Here is a 22,456-nt window from a genome sequence, read left to right as displayed (position 1 = left end):
CAAGGCAACATTCTAACTTAGATGGCGGGGCGCGGTCGTGTGAGCAAGTCTCTTTGTTGTCTTTGTCTGTAGGAAACGGTCTCTGCAATCTTTAAAAGGCTCAGGCCTCCTATAAATTAAGGGAAATCTTAAATGGCTAAGGGAAAACAAAAGCTTTTTGGATTATTCTTGCAGTTATTCTGTAAATTCAAGTTTATCCCAAATCATAAAATGTGATTTAAAAAAAAATACCAGAATGACTATTGTAAGTAAACATACTCTCAATAGTAGAATATTGAGGAATTTATGTAACTGTTTTAGGAAACCATGCAGGTCACAGGGCATAGTTAAATACATTCATTATTAACTCGGAAATGAAGAACCTAAATACACACACAAGCGGAGAAGGTTGGGGAGGGGGAATACACATAGACACTGAGATAAACATCCTGGAAACACACAAAGATGACACCCAAGAGGAACTACCACATGTCATAGATCACATAGCAGAAAAGATGTCACAGAAGCAAAAGAAACATCTGCTAAGGAAGTGCTTTCCAACTAAGACAATCTGAGTCAGAAACTTGAAATACATTGTCTCTGGAATATAGCTACATTGTCTATCATTGTGTCTCATACCCTCATAACATCTTGATGGTGACCAGCTCGTGTCCTAAGAGGTCCCTTTGCCCCTCGTTCAGTGGCAAGTCCACTGAGTATTCAGTAGTTAGGGGCTCTCTTTAAACATGTGAAGACTTCAATGATATGACTAAAACTCTCAAACTTTCTGCACATCCAGAACAAAGACTCCCTGCCTTGTACAATGAAGGCTTTCAGGGCATGCGAAGGAGAGAGCTGGCATTTGGGCCATGGACTGCAGGACACTTAGCTTGCCTCAACATTCCTACTTCTGGCAAGCATCTCTACCTGGCTCTCTCATGCTCTTTGCGTCTTACATTCCTCCTAGTGACGCCGACCTTGTTGGTCCTTGAAGCCCCTCTTTAGAATCTTTGCCTCAGGGATGTTACGTTACTTTCTCTGTCTACTCTGGCTTCTTACTCCTTGATGTGAGCTATTCATTCCTATATTTAAAAAAAATTGTGGGTAATTTCATCTATGCACATATCATATTTTCTCCTTCCTCTAAGTGACGTTTCTTCTCAAATGTTTCTTGTTCAGGGAGGTTGCGCTGTCCTCCCCTTAACCTGTTCGGTATTATAGTATTAGGCTGATTATTGTCTGTCACCTGCAGTAAAATGGGAACTCAATGGGGGGGGAACTTTGCCTAGTTTACTGCAAAACTCACAGTACTTAAAGTTTATGAGTTTATGGATTTTATGGTGGGCACTTAAAACAGTTTGTTTAACAAATGAATTAATTAACTTTAATCTTGCCTCAGGAACCTAATGCTTCACTGTTTGTAATTCATGAGTAATAATTTCCTTAAATGAAGTTGACAAAGGTTATTAAGTAATTTTATGTAAGCACCTGCATTTGGGGGAAATGGGGTTACTTTCATTTTTACTTCAAACAAGTTCTTCTTCTATAAGTATGACGTAATGTTCTTCCTCCACAGACAGAGTTCAGGTAGGAGCTGAATTCTCAGAAGAGAAAACAGACGTGTGGATACTTCAGAGCTCACGGTTGGGAGACAGAGGTGCCACGTCAGATGGCTGTTTGGGACAACTAATAAACAAAGAGCCCTCGGGCTCAGCAGGGGACAATGCCAATCTGACCAGCAGTCTTCCTTCAACCGTGTCAGTCCAGGACTCCATAAGCAAACAGTGATGCAATATGGCTCAGGATCTATTCAGAAGCCTTTATTGTTGTGATTGGCATCACGATGTAATGATTTCCATAGGCGTCTCATTGTATGATATGCACTCCTTGTTGAACAAGTCCTAGCCACTGTTTAAATTTCTCTTCCTATATACTTAGGCAGGCGCAGAAGCAAACGAAAAGTAACATGATTTCCATAGTTTGGTCTAAAGGGTTCTAGTCTTAAGTGAGACAAAAGCTACAGACTAAGTATCGGCTGACTCTTTCATGACCGTGATCTTTAGAAGTCTAGCAGAGCCTGAGAGGGGAAGGTGGACACGGGCGTCCACCCCTCACCAAGGAACTACTTTTAATTGATACCTGCTGGCAAAGGAAAAATTACTTTTCTTTAATGGAGTCTCACTGAGCATATTGACCACACTTTAGGGTTGACCTAATGCCTGGGAGAAGTTGGCCAACACAAAATGTACTCATTTGTTCATCTTTTGTCTGGTTTTGCTTTTCGGGGACATTTTTTGTCCTATTGGTCTTTTGTTTGTATATTTTGCTTTTTTAAAAAATCTGTTTTGTTCGATTGTTTGCTTTTTTAAAGAGGGAGAGAAAGGGCATGTATCGGGTGGGTAAGGAGGTGAGCAGGATCTGGTAGGATTTGTGGGAGGGGAAAGTATGATCAGAATATATTGTATAAATTTTTTTCTCAAAAAAAAAGTCTAGCAGAGGAGAATGTCAAATTAAACAGGCAGTTGATTCAAGAGTTGGTTTTGTGATGGGAAGAAAGCTAAGAACGGGGAGAAAGGAAACCATGAAGGGAACTAGCTAGCCAGAAAACAAGAACTGGGCAGAAAAGGTCTTGATCTGATCTCTGCTCTTGTCTGACTCTGGAATATGTATCACTCACGGTACTCTCCTAGCTATCTCTAGTTCCAACATCTGATGCCTCCTTTTGCTAACTCTTTAACAAAGCCAAAAAACAAAACAAAACAAAACAAAACAAAAAACCCAAAACCCCAGACCTTTTAAAATCAATTTCCAGGATTTTTATATGTGAGAGTTCTGGTAAAATGGTAATAATAAGGCATACCATTAACTACCCAGCCTACGGAGTCACAAAAATGTACAAGCAATGATTCCTGTATATATGTTGCATGTGTATGCTCACATGTGTGCATGTACATGCTATAGCATGTATGTGGAGTACAAGCATGGGTATGTTCACCTTCTACCTGGTTTGAAACACCCATCAGATCAGCGGCACTGGAGGTTCCCAGAGACTCCACCATCTCTGCCTCTCGTCTCCTCCCAGGGAATGAGGATCACGCGTGTTGCCGAGTCCTGGCTTTTGCTCAGCTCAGGTCCTCCGGTTGTATGGAGCCCTTCTTCTCCTTTTATTGATACAGCATCTTAATATATAGCCCTAGCTAGCCTCAAATTTACGGCCCTGGTGTTGGGATTTCCAGACTGCACCATCATGCCCACCATGGTACATCTAAAAAAGCTTTCTTTGGCATCAGAATAGAAAAACAAACAAACAAACAAAACTTTTCTGGGATCGGAAAGTCCCATCTGCTTTAATATTTTTTGGTAGCTGAATTAACTCCAAGTGACTGTTTTTCAAGCGTAGAATTGGTTCTTGGTGTTTTATTTGGGCATTGCCATATTTACCATCTGCCGAAATAGAGATTTCTCTTACTAGAAGTACTCAGTATTCCAGGAGGAAACAGCAAGGGGAGGAACCCTAAGGACGGGGAAGGAAGGAGATTTGAAAGAAACCCGAAGACTGTGGCCCACAGAACATACCCAAGGCTCTGAGGGGAGGCAAGAGCCAGAAGTGATCCTGTAACACTCAGGCTAAAGCAGGGCCGGATGATGTTGCAGAGAAGTATGACTGCTTGCTCCCTGTGGGTGCCAGTCAACGAAGAACAAAGGCTAGAAAAACAGCACCCTAAGTTTTCCGGTGAAGCTGGAGAAGGCCTTCCTTTCACGGACAGTTGAAATGTAAAGGAAACTGTTTCTGTAAGTTTGAGGCAGCTTGTCAAAGAATGCCTGGTTAGGCAGGTAGGAGAACGCATCTCCCACCTGTTTCAACACGAGCCTGTTTGGCTTTTTAAAGAGAGACATTTGCTAAGTTTTTGAAATCTTATCACTAAGGCCTCTCTTTCTTTCTCTTTCACTCTCCATGAGTGTGTGTGCGTGTGTGTTTGTGTGTGTGTGTGTGTGTTCTACGGCTGATGGAAGCCAGGACTCACAATACCTCCCTGTAACACTGAGCTACAGTCAGCCAAAGCTTTTATGGGCGGTTTCTTGTTTGTTTGTTTGTTTTAAGTTTTCTTTGGGCCAGATGATCTGATCAATTTTCAAGTTTTTTATCTCCCTCTAGAATGCACTGTTTTGTTGTTTGATTGTTCGCTTGCCTTTCAAGACAGGGTGCTACAAGACAGCTCCGGCTGACATGGAACTCTCTATCTGCCCAGGGTTGAATTCACAACGACCCTCAAGTCTCAGACTTCCCAGTGCTGGGATTACGAGTGCATGCCACTAGGTTGGCTCCAAGCTAGAACTTTTACTGAGACAATGGGCTTTAGTTCTCACTGCATTCAATGACATCGAGGGACGCGCACAGGGGCCACTTACAGAAGGTGCAGTGGGCATGAGGTCACTCTCTGTTCTTCCTGTCTGCATTGCTGTGTGAACCCGGACCGATTCATAGATGGAAGGTTCTTCCACTTCTCTTGGGTAAGGGTGTTTCAAAACAATCAGAGTCCCTGAGCGAAACAGAAATACACATACATTCATTCATACTTATATACATACAATCCAATATGACACGTAAGGGAAGATCCAAATGTTAGCTAGGTGACTGACTGGCTTGTAAAGTAGTTTATTTTTTTGTTTGTTTATAGTAAGTGTGTGTAGCGTGTGCGTGTGTGACATATGTGGATGTCCAACTTTTGGGGTCAGTTCTCTCCTTCTACCATGGGACTCCAGGGAGCAAACCCAGGTTATCAAGCTTGTGAAGCATGACCTCCTCCCACCTGAGCCTTCTCATCACCCCCTCTGTTGCTAGACACGTGTGATTGCTCACGTCCTCAGCGTTCACACAGTAGCGGCTTCACACAAGCCATAGAACTTGGATGCGGAGATGTACGGCATGACTTAGGTCAGTCATCAATGTAGTCATTTAAATGAACATGCGCGATGAGGCCGGAAGAGTGGCGTGGACAGAGTGGGATATTCAGAAAGGCTTTCACGAGAAGCTCGATGATTGAGCTGGACTTTAGACAATAACTAGAAAATCTGCAAGCTGACCCTAATAGAGCTGTGAAGACAAAGCTGCAAGCCCTGGGCCCTTAGTGCTTAGCAGCATTGGAACAAAGATAACAAACCGGTGGACCTCCAAACCATGGCCCCCAGCCCTCTCCCTATGCTCTCCCACGGAATGACTTGGGTGAGTGTGGCAGGAATTGCAATTTGCAATTGCTTCCACTTCCATATAGAAGAGGTGGCCAGGCAGAAAGGGGGTTCAGCTTGGAGAAGTAGGCCCTGGGAACATCATTCAGAGGCTCAGAGAATGTCTGACTTGGCATTCTTATATTTCCCGTTCTGTAAACTTCCCCTAACTGATCAGTCAATCAGAAACTAGAAACTCTGACTAAAAGGACGCCGAAGTCTTTGTCTTTCGTCTATTGCAATGGCTTCTCCATAATCTTTGGGGTGGATGGGGCTGCTAAATCACACCCAGGGTCTTGGATGTGCTAGCCAAGAGCTCTACTACTAGGCTCTATCCCCAGCCTCCTTCTTTCTTTTTTTATTTTAAGAAGTCTTTTCTGCAGCAGCTGCTCTATTCAGGTCATGAAGAAGATAATTTAACCATCAGGTAATTTGACCTGTATTTGCTCAGCTCTGTCCCAGGCACTTGTGTTGGCCATGGAACCACCACAGCAGACACGGGTTCCTGCTCTTATTAAGCTTACGTTCAAGATTCGGGGATCAGAAACACAAGGCCAGTACATTTCAGGTGTAAGACATGTTATGAACAAATGAAGAAAGAAGGGCAAAAGGCAGGCGGTGGGGAAGGCAGGGGCCATCTTTGAAAAGATGAGTTGAAAGATTACAGAAAGAATATTTACCAAATTGGGACAAAAGAGGGGATAATAGTGATAGAAAATTTTCTCCTTGATGGTTCAAAAGGTCTGGACTTGAGTGATAACGACCCTTCAAAACACTGTACAGTGCTTATATATACAAGACTGACTGTCAAATCAGATACACAGGCCCTGGTAATGGGCTGCCATAAAGTGGGGAAAAACAAAGGTTGGTTTAGGAAAGAAGGTGTCACTGATAGTGACATAGAGAAGAATAGGACCCTGGCCCTCTCTGTGTCCTGTTCACATCAGTAGCACTGGGTTCACAATGACAAATGGCTTGGCAGTTCTGGGAGAACACAGTCCTGCTCTTGCACTTTGGCTGTGCTCTCTCTTATCACTCTGAGCCTTGCCGGGAATCCATCAGTCATTTGTGAAGGACGAATCAGAATGAAAACAGAGGTGTCTAAATCAAGAGCAGCCACTGAGCAGGCTCAGGGTCCACGTGAACACCACACAGCTCTGCAGATGCTGGGTGAACTCAGGGCTTGGGTCACACCTATGTGTCCTACGCCCAAGAAACATCACCGCTGATATTCCAGGCAGTCAGTCTGGCACTGTGGAAAGAGCCCTGGATACACCAGCAAAGATCAAGCTGGATTGCCCCTCTCCTGCCCCTCTGAACATGCTGATCTAGCCCTTCTGTGTTTTAATTCTTCCCCTAGCTAGCGCAAGCAGCTAACCTTCCTTCACAAAGCTGAGCTGTGCAACACATAAAGGGTGTTCGTAGAAAGAGTACGAAACAATAGACATTATCCTTTGATAGAGAATGTTTAAAAGTCCTGAAGTGTGAAACTCTAATGACTGAATTTTGGTGAACCTAAATTTTTTTTTTAAGATTTTATTTGTGTGTGTGTGATTCTGTCTCTACCTGTGTTTGCGTGCGTGCATGTGTGCACATGTGCATGCTGGTGTCTGCTGAGGCCAGAGAGTGTGTCAGATCCCCTGGAGTTGGAGTTGCAGGGAACTCAGCTGCCTGAAGTGGGTGCCTGGAACCGAGCTCTGGTCTTCTGCAAGGAGAGCAAGGACTTTTAACAGCTGGGCCATCTCTCTTGCTCCACACTTTAAGTCTTTACATGATAGTCTCTCTTTGTGTCCCTCTGCTCTGTCTGCCCGTCTCTCCTCCCCCTCCCACCATTGTGTGTGTGTGTGTGTCCACTAATTGGATCCACTTCACTTAGTTTCTCCTCTGGAAAGAAGGCTCAGACCCTCCATAGCAGTTGGCTGCTGTTCCCTAGCTTGACAAGCATTGCAGGAGGTCCATGTTTGAAAGGGGTAGGGCTAGGCCCCTTCCGGCATGTCCGTCATTGATAGCCTCTGACTTGCCGTGACTACTGAGCTGGTTCCTTTGCTCTCTGTTCAGCTTGCCTGTGCACCCTGAACAAATGTACTGAAGCACCCCATCTTTTCCTTGTACTCCAGTGTTTTTACATTAGCTAGCTGGAGACTTTCGGACTCTCAGAACTTCCACCCAAACCCCAAGGCAGTGTCTTCACCTATTGGAAAGGAACTTTGGCTTGATGAATTCAGAAAAAGGAACCACAGAACTCTGTTGGAAGAGTCAGATAAAAGGCAATGAGGTGTGTGTGGAGGATTTGGAGGGGGGTGGGTGTGGTGAAGGACAGAGAGGGAAGCAGGTCAGAAACCACCTGCCCTAACCACTTTGGTTCCAAGTTTCAATTCAGTTTCTGAACTTCATGAAGGTTGCTTCCTGCAGCTGACAATGAGCCTGGCTTCAGACCTGCTCAGCAGGGGAACATTCTTCAGATGAGCAGAGCTGGATCAACATGGGCATTCTAATTTGATGGGCTGAATGATAACATAGAGTTTATGTGACAGATCCATCTACAATTCCATACACAGCACCATGATTGTGTTAAGGGGCTCCTCTAGATGAAACTCAGAAAAAAGGGAGGAACAGCCTCAGGCCTCTGGTATTGTTTTGGCATAAGAAACGGAATGTAGTTTGGCACACACATGGCTCCTAGTGGGAAACTTCGATTTTCATATTTATTTTACGCATGAAAGTTAGTTTGTTAGGTCTCCCTGCTGGACCGTATGGTGTTGGAGATCAATAATGTTTTTTTGAGGGTCCTGGAACAATGACTCAGTGGTTCAGAGGACCTGGGTTCAGTTCGCAGCACCCACATGGTGGCTCACAACCCTTTGTATCTCCAGCTCAAGTAGATCTGATATTCTCTTCTGATCTTTGTGGGCACATGTGGTATAGGGCAGGCCAAACACTTATACCCATAAAAATAAACAAATCTTTTTAAAAAGAATTCCTAAGTCACCTTCCTATTTTCTCAGAGGCTAACAGTGTCCATCTGGTGACTGGCACTCAATACATATTTGTTAAATTAAACAAATGAGAAAATATTCACCCATGTTTTACTTATACTGTTCTGGGTTCAGAAAACAGCTTTGCAATTGTCACTGTGTGTTTTCCTGGTCAGTGCCTTTGGGATATGGCTTTGCAGTGGTGTGGGAGACCTAAATGAATAGTTCAGTTCTTTTTCCTGTCTGCCTCTGTGCTTCCTTGACATACTTCAACCACCATTCACTTACAACCACAGCAGCCTTACCATTCCACATCCAGCCTTCCAGAGAGAAACACACTAAGACAACAGAGGTAGAACGGCTAGCCAGGACAAAAGATGCTGTTCAAATGTCCAAGACAAGTCAGGTCACCTGTTTGGAGTGGCCCCTTGATGCTACCATACAGATGTGTGCACTAGGGCTTAAAATCTGAGGCACTGCAAACATTCCATGGACTCATTTGTCGTTAGAAGTTTCATGGTATAACCAAAGAGCTTACGGCCCCTGCCTTGGATCTAATAGAATTAATTACCACCAAGGGGTTTAGTAAATGAGTCACAACAGCGAGCACTTATGCTGAGAATCATCTTCACAAGGAAGCACTAAAGGATGAACTGTTACCGCAAGCTCCATTATAGATGATGATGAAAGCAAAGCTCAAAGCTAGAAGAGGTGCCATAACGCGCCCGAGGGCACAGGGTTGGCAACCGGCAGAAGCTAGAGTGGATTGGAGAATTCGTGGGCCTGATCATTTTCCCACAGTTATTCTTAGCCTCAGGAGTCATTGCCGTGGGACTCCCAAAAGCATGCAGACTGTCCTCCACTGTGGGCAACAGTCTCATGCACAAATCGAGGTTTGGAGAAAGAACTCATCTGGAGGCACTTTGAGGAATGGGGATGTGCATATTTCTTTCTTTTTTTTTTTTTTTTTCTTTTTTTTCCTCATCAGGCCTGTTTGTAAAGGAGGAATTAAATGGTTCCAAGATGCCTTCCACTTATAACTGCCCGGAAAGCAATTCAAACACACGTGGGAAGAAGATGGTAAGAAAGGTTTGTAGCCAGTGCATGTCCTGTTTCCTGTAACTGACACTCCCTTGAAGGACCTTGTTCCCAGGGCCCTTCCCCTCACGCCTGCTTCCCAGTTCCCTCTCCCGAGCAGTCTCATTCGTCTTCACATTGTGCTCTGCCTTATTTATTTATTCAGCCAGTCTGATGTCCTTTCTTGAGAGATGTACAGTCATGCCTCCTACCTCGGGATGTTTCCTGGATAGCTTTTGCTAATGCTTTAAGATCGCTTCTCTAGTCTTTTTTTGAACGGAGGTCGGTGAGACGGCAGAGATGGGCAAAGGTGTTTGCTGCCAAACCTGATGACCAGAGTTTCATACCGGGCCTCACATGGAGAGAACTGACTCCAGAAAGGTCTTCCCTGACTTCCACATGTGTGCACTGAGGCACACATACACACACACACACACACACACACACACACACACAATAAATAAATAAGTAAATAAGTAAATAAATAAATAAATGTGATAAAAATATTTAAACATCCCTCAAATTGCATTTCACCTAAACACAGTGAGAATAGACATGACACAAGGTGGAAGTTGAGACGGATCCATGATGTGATACCAAACAACAGGTCTGAATCACATAGCAAGCACGGAAAGTACCTGCTCCTTATGAACTTAGCTTGGGCTCTGGCCCCACATCTGAGGCTTACTAAATACACAGCCTAGGGAAAGTAACTTGAAGCCTCTCTCTCTTTTTAATTTCCTCATCTGAAAATGAGATCACTGCATGTATTCTTGTGGGCAGCTGGGAAGATTAAATAATTTGACATGTGAGAAAACCTCTGCGTGAATGCCCGGAACCTGCTAAACATTGCCCAGCGTGGGCTCACCACCCCCTTACCTTTTTCACTTGCAGACACACCTCCCTGACTGACTGAAAAGCATTAGTGTCTGGCCAGCGTGGATGGAAGAAGTGATTGCTGGCTTGATTTGGCAAAATTCCAAGTTGTCCATTAAATTACTTCCAGAAACATCACAAGCAATCCTTAAACTCTTAACTTCATTAGCTTAAAACACCACCCGAGGAAACTAGCCGGTGCCACAAAGTGGATAATAGGAGCTGTAACTTTTGCCAAAGGCCCAGGCACCCCACATCAAAGCAAAAGACAGTCGTGGAAATTTGACATTTGGGAAAGAACCACACAGGGTCTCCAGTACTGCACCAGTTATTCTAAAGGGGAGTTGCAAATAGATCACCTCATTTGAAGCATTGTGCATGTTTTCCTATGTCAGCTAGGTGACTAAAGTTACCTTGAACTATTAAAACAAAACAAAACAAAACAAAAACTGTCCCTGGCAGTTTTCACTGGAAGCCATTTAAATATGAGCAAAGACCTTTTTTTTGTTTTGTTTTGTTTTGTTCTGTTTAACAATACTTGGATACCTAAGCATAAATATAAATGCTATCTACATTTTCATGACTGTAGGTATGAAACTTAGCTAATTAGAGGAAGAATCAGTAAATATTAACTACACTAAATATATATTTAGTATATACTTATATACTAAATATAATAATATACTAAAAATGTTTCTCAGATATTAAGCTCTATTCAGTGCTGTTTAAAAGGAATACACTTTTTAGAGATCATCCATGACAAATGAAAGGTGGATTCTGGATTTAATTGTCACTGGATAGATACAGAACACAGACGCATAAGCTTAAGTTATGCTTTTATCAGTTTTGCCGGTTAGAATTGTCAGTGTTTGAGTACCATGCAAACTATAGGGTACCCCCTACCCTACCTACATGCAGGCATGCTAAGAAAGCGATTAGCATTATTCTTTTAAGTTCTGGAATACATCAGGAAACAAAACTTATAAGAATCCTCTCCTCATGGAGCTTATGCTAATACTCAGAATAGTAACTTTAAAGTAAGTGAATTATCAAAGTTACACAATTATCAAATGTGCTGGAAGAAAAGCAAGTAAGTCCATTGCACAGCTTAGGAAATGATAAGGTTTTGAGGATTAGAAACATCTTCAGAGTGTGGTGGGTGTTGAGAGAAAGAACTTTGAATGAGCATACATTTTAATGGAGATCAGGGGAAGCTGGCATTCTAGAGCCCACACAGTGGGCAGGAGGCTAGGTGTGACTTAGGAAACTGTGTTCTTCAGATTAAAAAAAAAAATCACAGATTCTGGGTGTTTAAGGAAGAGAGAATAGGAATAAAGGAGACAAACAGTTAAAACGTGTGCCTTTGGATCAACACTTTTCACCTATCTTCAAGACAAACGTTTCTGCAACCAAGTTTTCTGAGTGTCACATTGCTGAAGCTGGTCTCAGTCACTGTAGAGGACAAGTTCGGGGTCTGTGTCATTTTATATGGCTCATCCTGCTGCCCTCAGAGGTAGGAACAACCAGTGGATGATTGCTAGATGGCTTCCCGCTAGGGAACAGAGCGGCTGAGCAAGCACTGCATCTCTGAACCATATACCCAGCCCCTCTTTTAATATTAGTATTATTTTTTTAAGTTTGAGACAGTATCTTGCTAAGTTTCCCAGTCTGGCCTTGAATTTGTGATCCTCCTCTCCTCCTCCTTCTGCCTCCTGATTAGGTAGAATTACAGACCTGTGCCACCAAGCTGAGCCAAATGTCTCTATAAATGCATGCTCTTAGGCAATGCAGGCTGAAGCTGGGCCCGGGACTAAATAATAGGAGTAGCACAGAATATTGGATTTTCGTTCTAATTTTGGGAAATCTAGAGAAGAAAGTTCTGGCAGAGTCTCGTTCAACGTGTGAACAAGTAGTTTTCCGTCACTTGGCTTCAAACCACAAGAAATTCAGCCCAGGGCTGGAGGATGTCCTGGCTTCTCACAGCTAGCATCAGGAACTCTTACTTCATTTTGAGGATGGGCCTTGTTATGTAGCCCAGGCAGACTTTGAACTTGGGTTCATTGGGATGCACCACCATTCATGCCCACCAGGAGCCAATGCCCAAGTGAACAAGGAGAAATGGGCTATTTTTAGAAGGTGGCATCTTGCTTTCCACTCACCACTCCTCATGGCCACAGTGGTGAGTCGGGGCTTAAATAGTCATTGTGACCTCACCACACTATCTTGTTTTCCGGAAGCCTACTACTCCCACGGTGGGCAGGTTGGAACACTCAAGTGTCATGACTTTTGTCCCTTGAACAAGCTTTGGCGGCTTTGCCGTCATCTGGTGGGGACAGATAAGCAAGTGGAATTAGTGTTAATTCTAACGCAAGGGCTTGAAGTCAGCAAGCCATGTGCATGTCCACCAGCTGAATCAGGGCTCCAAAAACAGCAAATTGTTTATCAGATGACGGATAGAGCAGGGGACAGCCGGTGGACAGGAGAGCAATCTTAGTTTCCTAGAAGTAAAGCGGGAGCCACAGTGATAATTGATAATGCACGGAACATTGCAACTTTAAGCTACCCTGTAAGTCATAATCCTAACGTAGTAATCACAAGCCTTTTCTTTTTCTTTTCTCTTTTTTTAAAGCCAGGGTCTTGCTATGCAGTCCAGGCTACCCTCTACCTGGCCGTATAGCCCAGGGAAATTACAAGTATAGCTACACTTGGCTATGGGGTTTCTTGCTCAGGATACAAGATACAGGAGGCTGCGCATTGTTCTAAATTCGGTGTGAAGGTTACCTTCCTGTTGCCTTTGCAGGTGAGGTCTCATCATCTGCTGATGAGACCTGTGTGGCAAAATGTCAGTCAAAACACACTGCATTCTCTTTGGTCTTAGCCTGCCTTGAAATCTGCCAGAAGGCAGGAGGTGCACCTTTCCCTGATTTTGAGAAGGTCCAGTCATGTGCACAGAAAACCATAAAAGAGATTTAAATAGTGTCTGGGAAAGAAGTTTAGATGAAAGAGCTGCCTTTGCTTGGGGAGAAGAGAAGGCAAACAGATAACGATAATGGCTTTGATGGCTACAGAATTCCAGGAAGTAAACATCCGTTACTTCATTTGTCCATTCGCTCACACACATGCGCTGATAACGGATGAGGGGTGGGGCAAGAGATGAGGCAGTCAAAACGAAGCCCCGGCTTCAGCACACTTCTCTCCATTTCCTGAGACTAAGAAGAGCTGAATGAAATCAAGTGTGGGGTTGAACAACGAACAGGAAATAAAGCTGCAGGGCAGGGATTAGAGGAACTGAGCTGCTTGCTCAGGTCAAGGTAGCAGCGGAAATGAATATTCACACGTGCATTTGTTTGTGACAGCAAGGGCTGGTTACACAGCAAGGTAATCGTCAGGGCTGATTGGGAGGATTTCCATCAGGAAAAGACAGGTTTACAGCTTTAGGTTCAAGTTCAGAATATTCTACCACAAACCTGTCATTTTCAGTATAGAGAAGCAACTGTTCTGTGGTTTCCGAGTGTCTTTCATCTGTGCCAGACACTGATTCATACTGGGGTCTGTCTCTGTGACATGAATGGCAAAAGCAGAAACCAGTGATGGTGGCAGAAGTCACCACACTGATGAGCAGAAAGACCACTCCAGAGCTTACTAAGAAAACTAATATGTACAGATTCACGGCAGTTGGCCGCGGCACCAAGTTTCTCGTGCAATTTTCCCATTGTTGATAAGCTGAGACTCTCCATCATTCAGAGCAAAGAAAGCTGGAATTCTAAACCATAAGTTCAGAGGCGACCTTTTCCTTTCTCTCTTTGTAGATTATAGACAAACAAGTTAGATATCTTGAGTGCCAGAATACTGTGTGTGTCAGTGTGGATAGACTGTCCTTCAAAGGCCCGTGTGTTAAAGCTGCTGAACCCTGCTTGGCCTTAGAAGAAGGCAGGAAAAATGTGAAAAAAAGTTAGGTCGTGGGTGTTAAAACACATGGAAAATGTTAAAACTTAGGTTTTAACCCCTGAAGGGGATATTAAAGTGGGGCTAAGTCCCCATCCCTCTCCTGCCTTCTTTGCTTCCTGGTTCGGAGCTGAGTGGGTCTCGCTGCTGCACATTCGCATCCAGGTGACAACAGCACCATAAACTGAAACCTCTAAAGCCACCAGGCAGAATGCACTTCCCTACTTATGCTTTCACTTAGCTCAGGCATTAATATCTGTCACACTAATGGAATGCTGGCTGGCAGTTGGCTGTTGGTGTCTACGCCGGAAAGGATGAGGAAGAGAAAAGTGCTTCTTGCTTTGTGTTTCCTCGTCTTTCCTGCATGTATTATAAAACAGAACATTCTAAAGAAACTGTCTTTTTTTTCTTCTTCTTCTTCTTTTTTCTTTTAGATAGGGTGTCACTGTGTAGATTTGACTGGCTGTGGAACTGACTATGTGGACCAGACTGGCCTCAAACTCAGAGAGCTCTACCTGCCTGTGTGAGCTCCTAGAGTCCCATCATTCATCACTGGTGAGACTGAGGGAGGGGGATCACGGGTTCCAGGTGGGCTTGGACTGTGATGAGGGCTTGGTCTTTGATGTATTTATTCCTTGTCTCTCACTATACAATGTTCTTAGTTCCAGAAGAAGTGACCAGATTCCAAGCAAATTCTCATGCAGAAATATGAATTAATAACCTTCTTCAATAAACCAGGTATTTGTTTATAACAATAAAAACTGGACTAAGACAGCTTACCTGTTTCGCTTCCAATCAAAGGCTGATTTGCAAAATGCTTGACAAAATCCTTTAAAGATGAATATTCATTAAAACCAAATTTAAATGAGTACCCGGTATATTCAACATGAAAGTGTTTCACGGAGTCTTTGGCTCTGGAAAAAAAAAAAGTGTTTAATGTTATTTAACAAGTGATGATTCTTTTGAAGGCAAATATTGCAATGCGTTCACATCACCATCAGCCTTTGAGGATGCAGAACACAAGCCACCAAGCCCTGGGCAGGGGTGGGACCAGGCTGAGGCTAGGTGAGAGTTTTAAGGGCTGCGACTCATTTCTTCTAGCAGAGAAGCCTCTCAGCTTTTCTCTCTCCGGGAAGACAAGGGGCGGTTCCCCCACCTTCTCTTGGACAGACTGCAAGAGTTCTGAAACATTAACTTCCTTAAAGGGTGTGAATTCAGGAAGACAGAGGTGACAGAAATGACATGTTTGTCCTTGGCCCTCCTCCCTTTTCTGGGAGTCAGCTGGACGTTTGCATCGGACCCTAGTCTTCTCCTCCCTTCCCTGTGTGATTGCCTACTGTGTACAGTGTCACATTTCCAATGCTGTCATTTTCCACTCTGCTTTTGAAATGGGAGGAATGGCCTCTCTGTCCCGCTCACTTTGTTTGTCCCTATCTCATCATCCTGGTCTCACCTCCCCGATTACGTCATTCATACCCTAACTCCAGAATGTTTCAGAGTCAAGTGGAAGGTTTGTTGACACCCAGGTTGCTGGATCTCACCCCGCAGACAAGTGGAAGGCAGACTCTTGGAGCTTAGGTTCTAACAGCTTCTCAGTGGATGTTGCTGTCTGTAGAGCTAGGTTCAGGACCCCTATTGGTCTGGACCTGCTGTTCTTCTAGGAGGAGTTATTTCCACCTCTGCTCCTTAACTACATTAGTCTCTTTCATCTTCCCATTAACAACCTTGCTTCCCATTGAGTTTTCCAGTAAATGCCACCTCCTTGGCCAGTATCACATGATAATTCTGCCTTACATTGAGTGCCCTTTTACTTCTTGCTCACTTTTCTTGCCTTCTTCATGCTATCACTACACTCCACTTTGTAGCAAGATTTGGGTCTTACTAGCCCAATGAGGCTGTCCTTCTTACCAACAGGTCTTTGAACTAAGATGCCTGGTACAGAATGCATGCTTTCAAATATCTATTATTAAGGGAATGAACAAATATATGGATAAAAATAATCATACCTCTAAACAACTGGCCTATGGGTACTGTCACCTTTGCTGTTAATTTTTGTTTTGTTTTGCTTCCCCTAAGTGTTACCAAGTATTTGTAATAAAGACAAAAATGATGACTTATATTTTAATTTTTATGAAGATGAAATACATGCAATCTATTCATAAGCAGCTTATGATCAGATGAGTCACATATAGATAAAATGTTGATTACCATCTGTGATCCAATAATTCTACATGTCTACTTGAGATGTTTGAGGAACCATGCAATAAAGCATTCTAGCATGCAGTTCACCTGATAGACTCTCACCATCTCTGTCAATAAGAGAAAGCAAGAATCTTTCCCCCATGAGAACCAGGTTCCATCTTTGATTAAAAGTTTCCCATCCTTATTTTTAATTTTTTCCTTTGTGCATATGTACACGTATTCTTACCTGTACTTGTGCATGTGTGTACAACTGCATGTGTGCACATGTTTGTGGAAGCCAGCCACTAACCTCAAGTGTCATTTCTCATGAGTTTTCTGCCTGGATTTTTTGAGGCAGGGTCCCTCACTGAACTGGGGGTTCATCGATTGAGCAAGGCTGGCTGGCCAGCGTGTCCTCCTCTCTGGTGCCAGAATTAGGTGTACATACCAACATGCCCAGTTTTTTACATGACTGCTGGGAGCCCAACTCAGTTATGTTTTCTTGCATAGACTTAGCTATTACTAACTGAGTTATTACCTTAGCCCCTAGCCCTGTTATTTATAAATAAATTATAAATTATAAATAAAACTTATCAGGGTAAGTTTGCCACAAAATATTAATAGATATACCTTTTCCTCCCTTTGGCTGCCTAATTTGTCCCCCACTTTCTACCCATCTTCCTCTTCCCCCCCCTTCAAATAGGCATATAGACTCACTGCTAGAGAATGGAAGGTATGGCCAGCAACATTCATAGTAGCCCCAACCACAAACCCATGGAGGGTATATCCAGCAAAAAACTAGTCAAGATGGAGTTGAGAAGAAATTTTGGATTGTTAAGTGGCTAAATTAGTTCATCTTAAACTAGGAAGAGTCTCTGATCTCTTCAAATGAGCTCCGTGAAACAGAATTCTTTTGGTCCACAGAAGAAGACGTTACAGAGATGTGCTCTGGCTGGCAGGAAGGCAGCAAACATCTACTCTGTGTGTCTCGCCCATGCAGGCCACAAAGCATGAAATACAGTGACATCTGTCAGTTGACACTGCTCTTTGAAAGACAGCTAGGAGAACAGGGACCCTTAGTGCTACCACAGCAAGGAAATGAAAGAAACGCATAAGAGGCAAGGAGGAAGTGATGGTGAGGTACCGAGTTCCAGATAAGAGCCCCAGCTGCTGCTGAAAACATCTTTATTTCAGCTAGGTCTGGACTTTAATACACACAAGAACGGTGGCATGGGCAATGTGTGTTGTTTTTAAGCTACTACATTTTGGGGTACCTTGTTACGTAGTGTAGAAAATGAAGAGGGAAGGTTCCAAGTCTAAAGAGAGAATAAGCAATGCGCTTGTTCTTTGCTTTTGAGCCCACAGAAGCCTGTCAACAGTTATTTAGAGAAATACCTTTTTGTGTTTATTTGTGTGTGTGTGTGTGTGTGTGCAGGCGTGAATGTTCATATGTATAGGCACACTTGTATGTGCAAGTGCATGTCTGTGTGTGTGCATAGGGAGGCCAGAGGCCAGCCTTGGTTATTGTTCCTCAGACACCCTCCAGCTCTGGCCTGGAACTCATCAAGTAGTAAGCAGCGTGTTCTCACAGCAACGGGATTGAAAATATATATACACATTGCCACTACACTTGACTTCTTCCGTTCTTCCTCCCAAATAAACCAATGTGGCTGAACTGGATGAAAAAGAGCTACAAGCAACAGCAGACATATAGCTCCTGCCATCCAGGGAGTACAAGGAAGCCAGGAACTTACAGAAAAGAGAGGAGGGGGGAGCCAGACTGGCTTGAGGGACTTGCCCTGCAAAGAACCCTTCCTCCAAGGGTTCCTGGATTGGCAGACTGAGGGCCATTTTTAGTAGAGCCTTTGCATACATGCTCAGCCAAAGCCACAAGAACTGGAGAAGGCTTGCTGCTTGCCACTAGAAGGTGGCATGTCAGGGGCTGAAGACTGCAAGCTGAGTCAGTGGGGGTAGGCGTAGGGAGGTGGGAGGAAAAACCTTAAATGGACTGGGTGTCCTCAATAGCCAGGTGCAACTCAGGGCGACTAGATCAGCTCACCATTCCGGAGAAATGGAATCCATGGAAAAGTAATTTTAAGTTGCACATTGTCCAATAGAGTCTTTGACCGTGAAACCTGCACAGTCACAAATCATTCTGCCTTTCCCAGGCAAGAGAGGAATAGCAGAAAGGGGCCCAGACCAGGGATTCGGATGACAATGCTGTTTTCATTGTTGGCTGAGTCAAGCCAGACAGCCCACCTCTTTGGGTTTCAGGGTCTTCCTGTGTACAGTGACAGATGGAATTCAATAATGCCCAAAGTCTTCTTTGGTTTTGACATAGTTTCCCTGCAGTGAATGGAACAAGGAAGTTTTTTTTTTTTTTTTTTTTTTTTTTAAAGTGTGTGTGTTCTTGAGAGTGCAAGCGCCCACATAGCTCAAGGTGCTAAATCTCCCTGAAACTTGAGTTACAGGCCATTGTGAGCTTCCAAGCATAAATGCTGGGAACCGAACTCGGGTCCTTGGCAAGAGCCCAGTGCTCTCAACCGCTGAGCCATCTCTCCAGCCCTGGGAAAATTTCTTTATGGTTTTACCATTCAGAGTTTGAAATCCTTTAATCTGGTGAAAGGAATCAGGGAGATTTTGTTACCTGGCAGCGTGAGTGCTGTCAAGTGAACAAGTGGCCAAAGTCTAGCAAGTTCTTCAGCACCTACCTCACGGAGAGAGAGTAGAGCCCGTTCTGCTCATTGCTGTCCCTCAGCAGGTAGCTCCCGTCACGTCCATTGGAGAGCAGAAGCGCCTCTGCGGCGTGGCGTGTGAGGCTGCCGTGATACCACCTAGAAAGAGCAGAGCAGCGATTTCCTTCAGGATGAGCATGGGCGACCCTTCTTGGGGTTTTCTCTCAAAGATTAAGTCAAATATTCTCCAGCTCAGGGATGCCAGAGACCAAGATCTCGGTCCCACCAAAAGGACTAGGGATTTCCCAGACGGTATGAGGCAGGGAAGTGGCACAAAGCAGTACGACAGAGGCTGATTGTGTTCAAAACTCATTCCACACAGCCCCAAGAATGCGACCTTTTTTGGAAAGGAGTGAAAACAAGGTCAGTCAAGTGGGTGCAAGCCAGTATGGTTTCCACAAACAGGGAGAGCTGGAGGAGATATTTCCATACAGGAGAGTGCTGTGTGACCAGGACTGTAGCCAGAGAGCCGGAGGCACCTAAAACAGGCTCTTCCTCACAGCCTTCTGAAGCAGCCGACCTCAGGGATGTCTCCGTTTTGAACTTCTAGCCCTCAAGGCTGTGAAATAGTGGATTGCTCCAACTACCCAGTTTGTAAGGCAACCCAGCAAACAAATAGTGTTGCTTCAAGAGCCCTATCTAAAATAATGGAGGCCTGGGGAGAGGGCTCAGTGGGTAAAGTGCTTGCCCCACAAGCATTAGGAACAGAGTTTGCCTGTAATTATAGGCTGGGAAAGGAGGGAGGGAGGGAGGGAGGGAGGGAGAGAGAGAGAGAGAGAGAGAGAGAGAGAATCTCCGGAGCAAGCTGGCTAGCAAGACTAGCCATGCCTACAATCTCTGGGTTTGATTGAGAGACACCACCTCAATGAACCAGGTGGAAGAGCTATGAAGAATGGTGTCCAACGTAAACTCTGACCTCCACACTCACAAGCACCCCCTCAGACACAAACACATGTCCTCACACATGCAAGCATGCACACGTACACACAAACACTACAATGGAAAGAGAAAAAAGATGAAAATAAAACAGCAATAAGGGCGTTGGGCAATTTCTCTTTCTTTTGTTCTCTCTCACTCTTTTCCAAGCATAGGAAGATTTCATGGGGAAATCAAGCTGTCCTACAGTCCACAGTCATGAGAAAAGTGTAGCTGAGCACAGAGGACCCTGGTGTTTCATAGTGAGCATGGGTCTGTCAAGTCAAACACGGTTTCAAGTTGATATGTCTGAGGAGCTGGGAAAGTCCCAAGGAGATTCAAAATGACATTTGCATATGCTTGTGTTTTTAATTGATCTTTGTGGTTTAAAAAGGATAATACATATACACGGTAAAAAGAAGACAGCAAAGAAAAAAAAACAGCCCTTTTCTTATTCTCGACCCTTAGTTTCACTGTTTCTTCTGCCAAGAGATGGTTTTCCACACAACTGTGTCTCTTTCTCAGAGACAATCCATGAATGTAGCTAGCATTCAGCTCTATCGTTCAGGTAGCACTTCCTAAATCTACAGGAATAAGAGCATTCTAGGCCATGGCTCTGCATATTGGACCTTTCACCTAGTGACAGGTCTTTCACTTAGTCTCTGAGTGCATCATTAAGTGGTTAACTGGGGAAGTAACCCTTGAGGAGTCACATTGCCTGGGGTCCCAATCCAGGTGACACCTTTCACTCTAGGTAAGGCCTGAGTTTAGGCAAGTTATTTCACCAGTCTGAGCCACCACTATAGCCAAAGTCAGATAGATCAACAGTAGCTGTACCTCATAGGCCAGCAGGAAGAACTGCTCAGACCGGTGAAATATCAGACAGCAGAACTCCGTAGGGTGGTTATTCTTTCCCATCGGTGAGATTCACTCAGCTATCCCTGGCCAATCCTCTGCTGTGGTATATATCCCTCATTCTAACTTGTACCATTTCCATTTAGTTCATATAATAGAAAGCTAGGTACCAGAGGTAGCTGCCAACTGCAGGCATCCCCCAGTCTCAGGGTGCTGGTGCTGGTGAGGCAGAGACAGACGGTCACTCGGATAATGCCAGCGGATGAGATAAATGGTGTTAAGGAGGCATCTGAAGCATGAAGGCGGTGAGAGGTCTTTCTGTCAGCAGCACAGGCATCCGTTGAGCTGTGGCTGGGCCATGAAGTGTCAGTCTGGGCAGCTGAGCAGTAAAGAGCAGAGTGGGACTGTGGGACTGTGGAAGGAAGTTGCTACACATCTCCCGGCCACCTGAGTTTGCCATTGCCTCTTTCTTCAGCAGACTTGTTCTCACAGGCAGATGCATACAGTGTCTGGAAGCATCTAGAATGGGCCTCCTTCTCTGTCCATCACCTTCAAATTATCTTCTTATCACAGGCTTTCATTTCCTTGCTCACCCAGGGCCCTCTTCTTCTCTGAGTACCTATTAAGTTTTACGTTTTGATTTCTACCTAAAGGCTATGTTCTGACGTGCAAAATGGAGCAGCACCATGTTGGTCTGGTCCTACGGTGGGGTTCACAAGGCAGCCTGAACTTGCTCCAGTCTCTTCAGAATTGTATGAGGGAGCTCACACAGAGCCTGCTGCAACCCAAAGCTCCCCATTGTCATTTTTCTCTGCACCTTGGCAAGCCTGATACTTTTAGAATGAAGTGCAATAAGAAACCAGTTTCTGGGATACCTCACTCAGGATTATCTTTTCTAGATCCCACCATTTGCCTGCAAATTTCATGGCTTCCTTGTTTTTAATTCCTGAGTAGTATTCCATTGTGTAAATGTACCACAATTTCTGTATCCATTCCTCCGTTGAGGGACAAAAAAAAGACACACATGGTATATACTCACTTATAAGTGGATACTAGACCTAAAAGATAGCATAAACATACCAAAATGTATACACCTAAAGAAGCTAAACAAGAAGGAGGATCCAGGATAAGATGATCAATCCTCACTTAGATAGACAAACAGGATGGACATTGGAAGTAGGAGAAAACAAGTAACAGGACAGGAGCCTACCATTGAGGACCTCTGAAAGACTCTACCTAGTAGTGTATCAAAGCTGAAACTCATAACCAAACCTTGGGCAGAGTGCAGGGGAAATAAAGGGGAGTTAGTAAGAACTGGACAGGACAGGAGCTCCACAAGGACCAAATATATCTGGGCACAGGGGTCTTTTCTGAGACTGATTCTCCAACCAAGGACCATGTATGGATATAACCTAGAACTCATGTTCAGACGTAGCCCATGGCAGCTCAGTATCCAAGTGGGTACCCTAGTAAGGGGAACAGGGACTATCTCTGACATGAACTCAGTGGCTGGTTCTTTGACCTCCCTCCCCCCCACCCAAGGGAGGAGCAGCCTTGCTAGGCCACAGAGGAGGATATTGCAGCCAGTCCTGATGAGACCTGATAAGCTATGGTCAGATGGAAGGGGAGAAGGACCTCCCTTATCAGTGGTCTTAGAGAGGGGCAGGGAGGAAATGAAAGAGGAAGGGTGGG

The 22,456-nt window shown here is 44.3% G+C and overlaps 1 protein-coding gene across 1 annotated transcript in view; it reads right to left on the bottom strand.

Annotated features, from left to right (window-relative positions):
- Positions 1-22,456, bottom strand: part of Dapp1 (dual adaptor of phosphotyrosine and 3-phosphoinositides 1) — a 48,951-nt gene that overhangs the window by 13,756 nt on the left and 12,739 nt on the right. The window contains exons 2-4 of the mRNA XM_021658831.2: positions 18,971-19,093; positions 14,859-14,992; positions 4,390-4,520 (exon numbers count right to left, since the gene is read on the bottom strand). Of these exons, the coding sequence (XP_021514506.1) occupies positions 4,390-4,520; positions 14,859-14,992; positions 18,971-19,093 (388 nt within the window). The remainder of the gene's footprint in view (positions 1-4,389; positions 4,521-14,858; positions 14,993-18,970; positions 19,094-22,456) is intronic.

This window comes from Meriones unguiculatus, chromosome 10 (genome assembly GCF_030254825.1).
Source record: "Meriones unguiculatus strain TT.TT164.6M chromosome 10, Bangor_MerUng_6.1, whole genome shotgun sequence".
Classification (NCBI taxonomy): Eukaryota; Metazoa; Chordata; class Mammalia; order Rodentia; family Muridae; genus Meriones; species Meriones unguiculatus.
The sequence above is the reverse complement of the archived record's forward strand: the minus strand, read 5'-3'. Positions and strand labels throughout refer to the sequence as shown.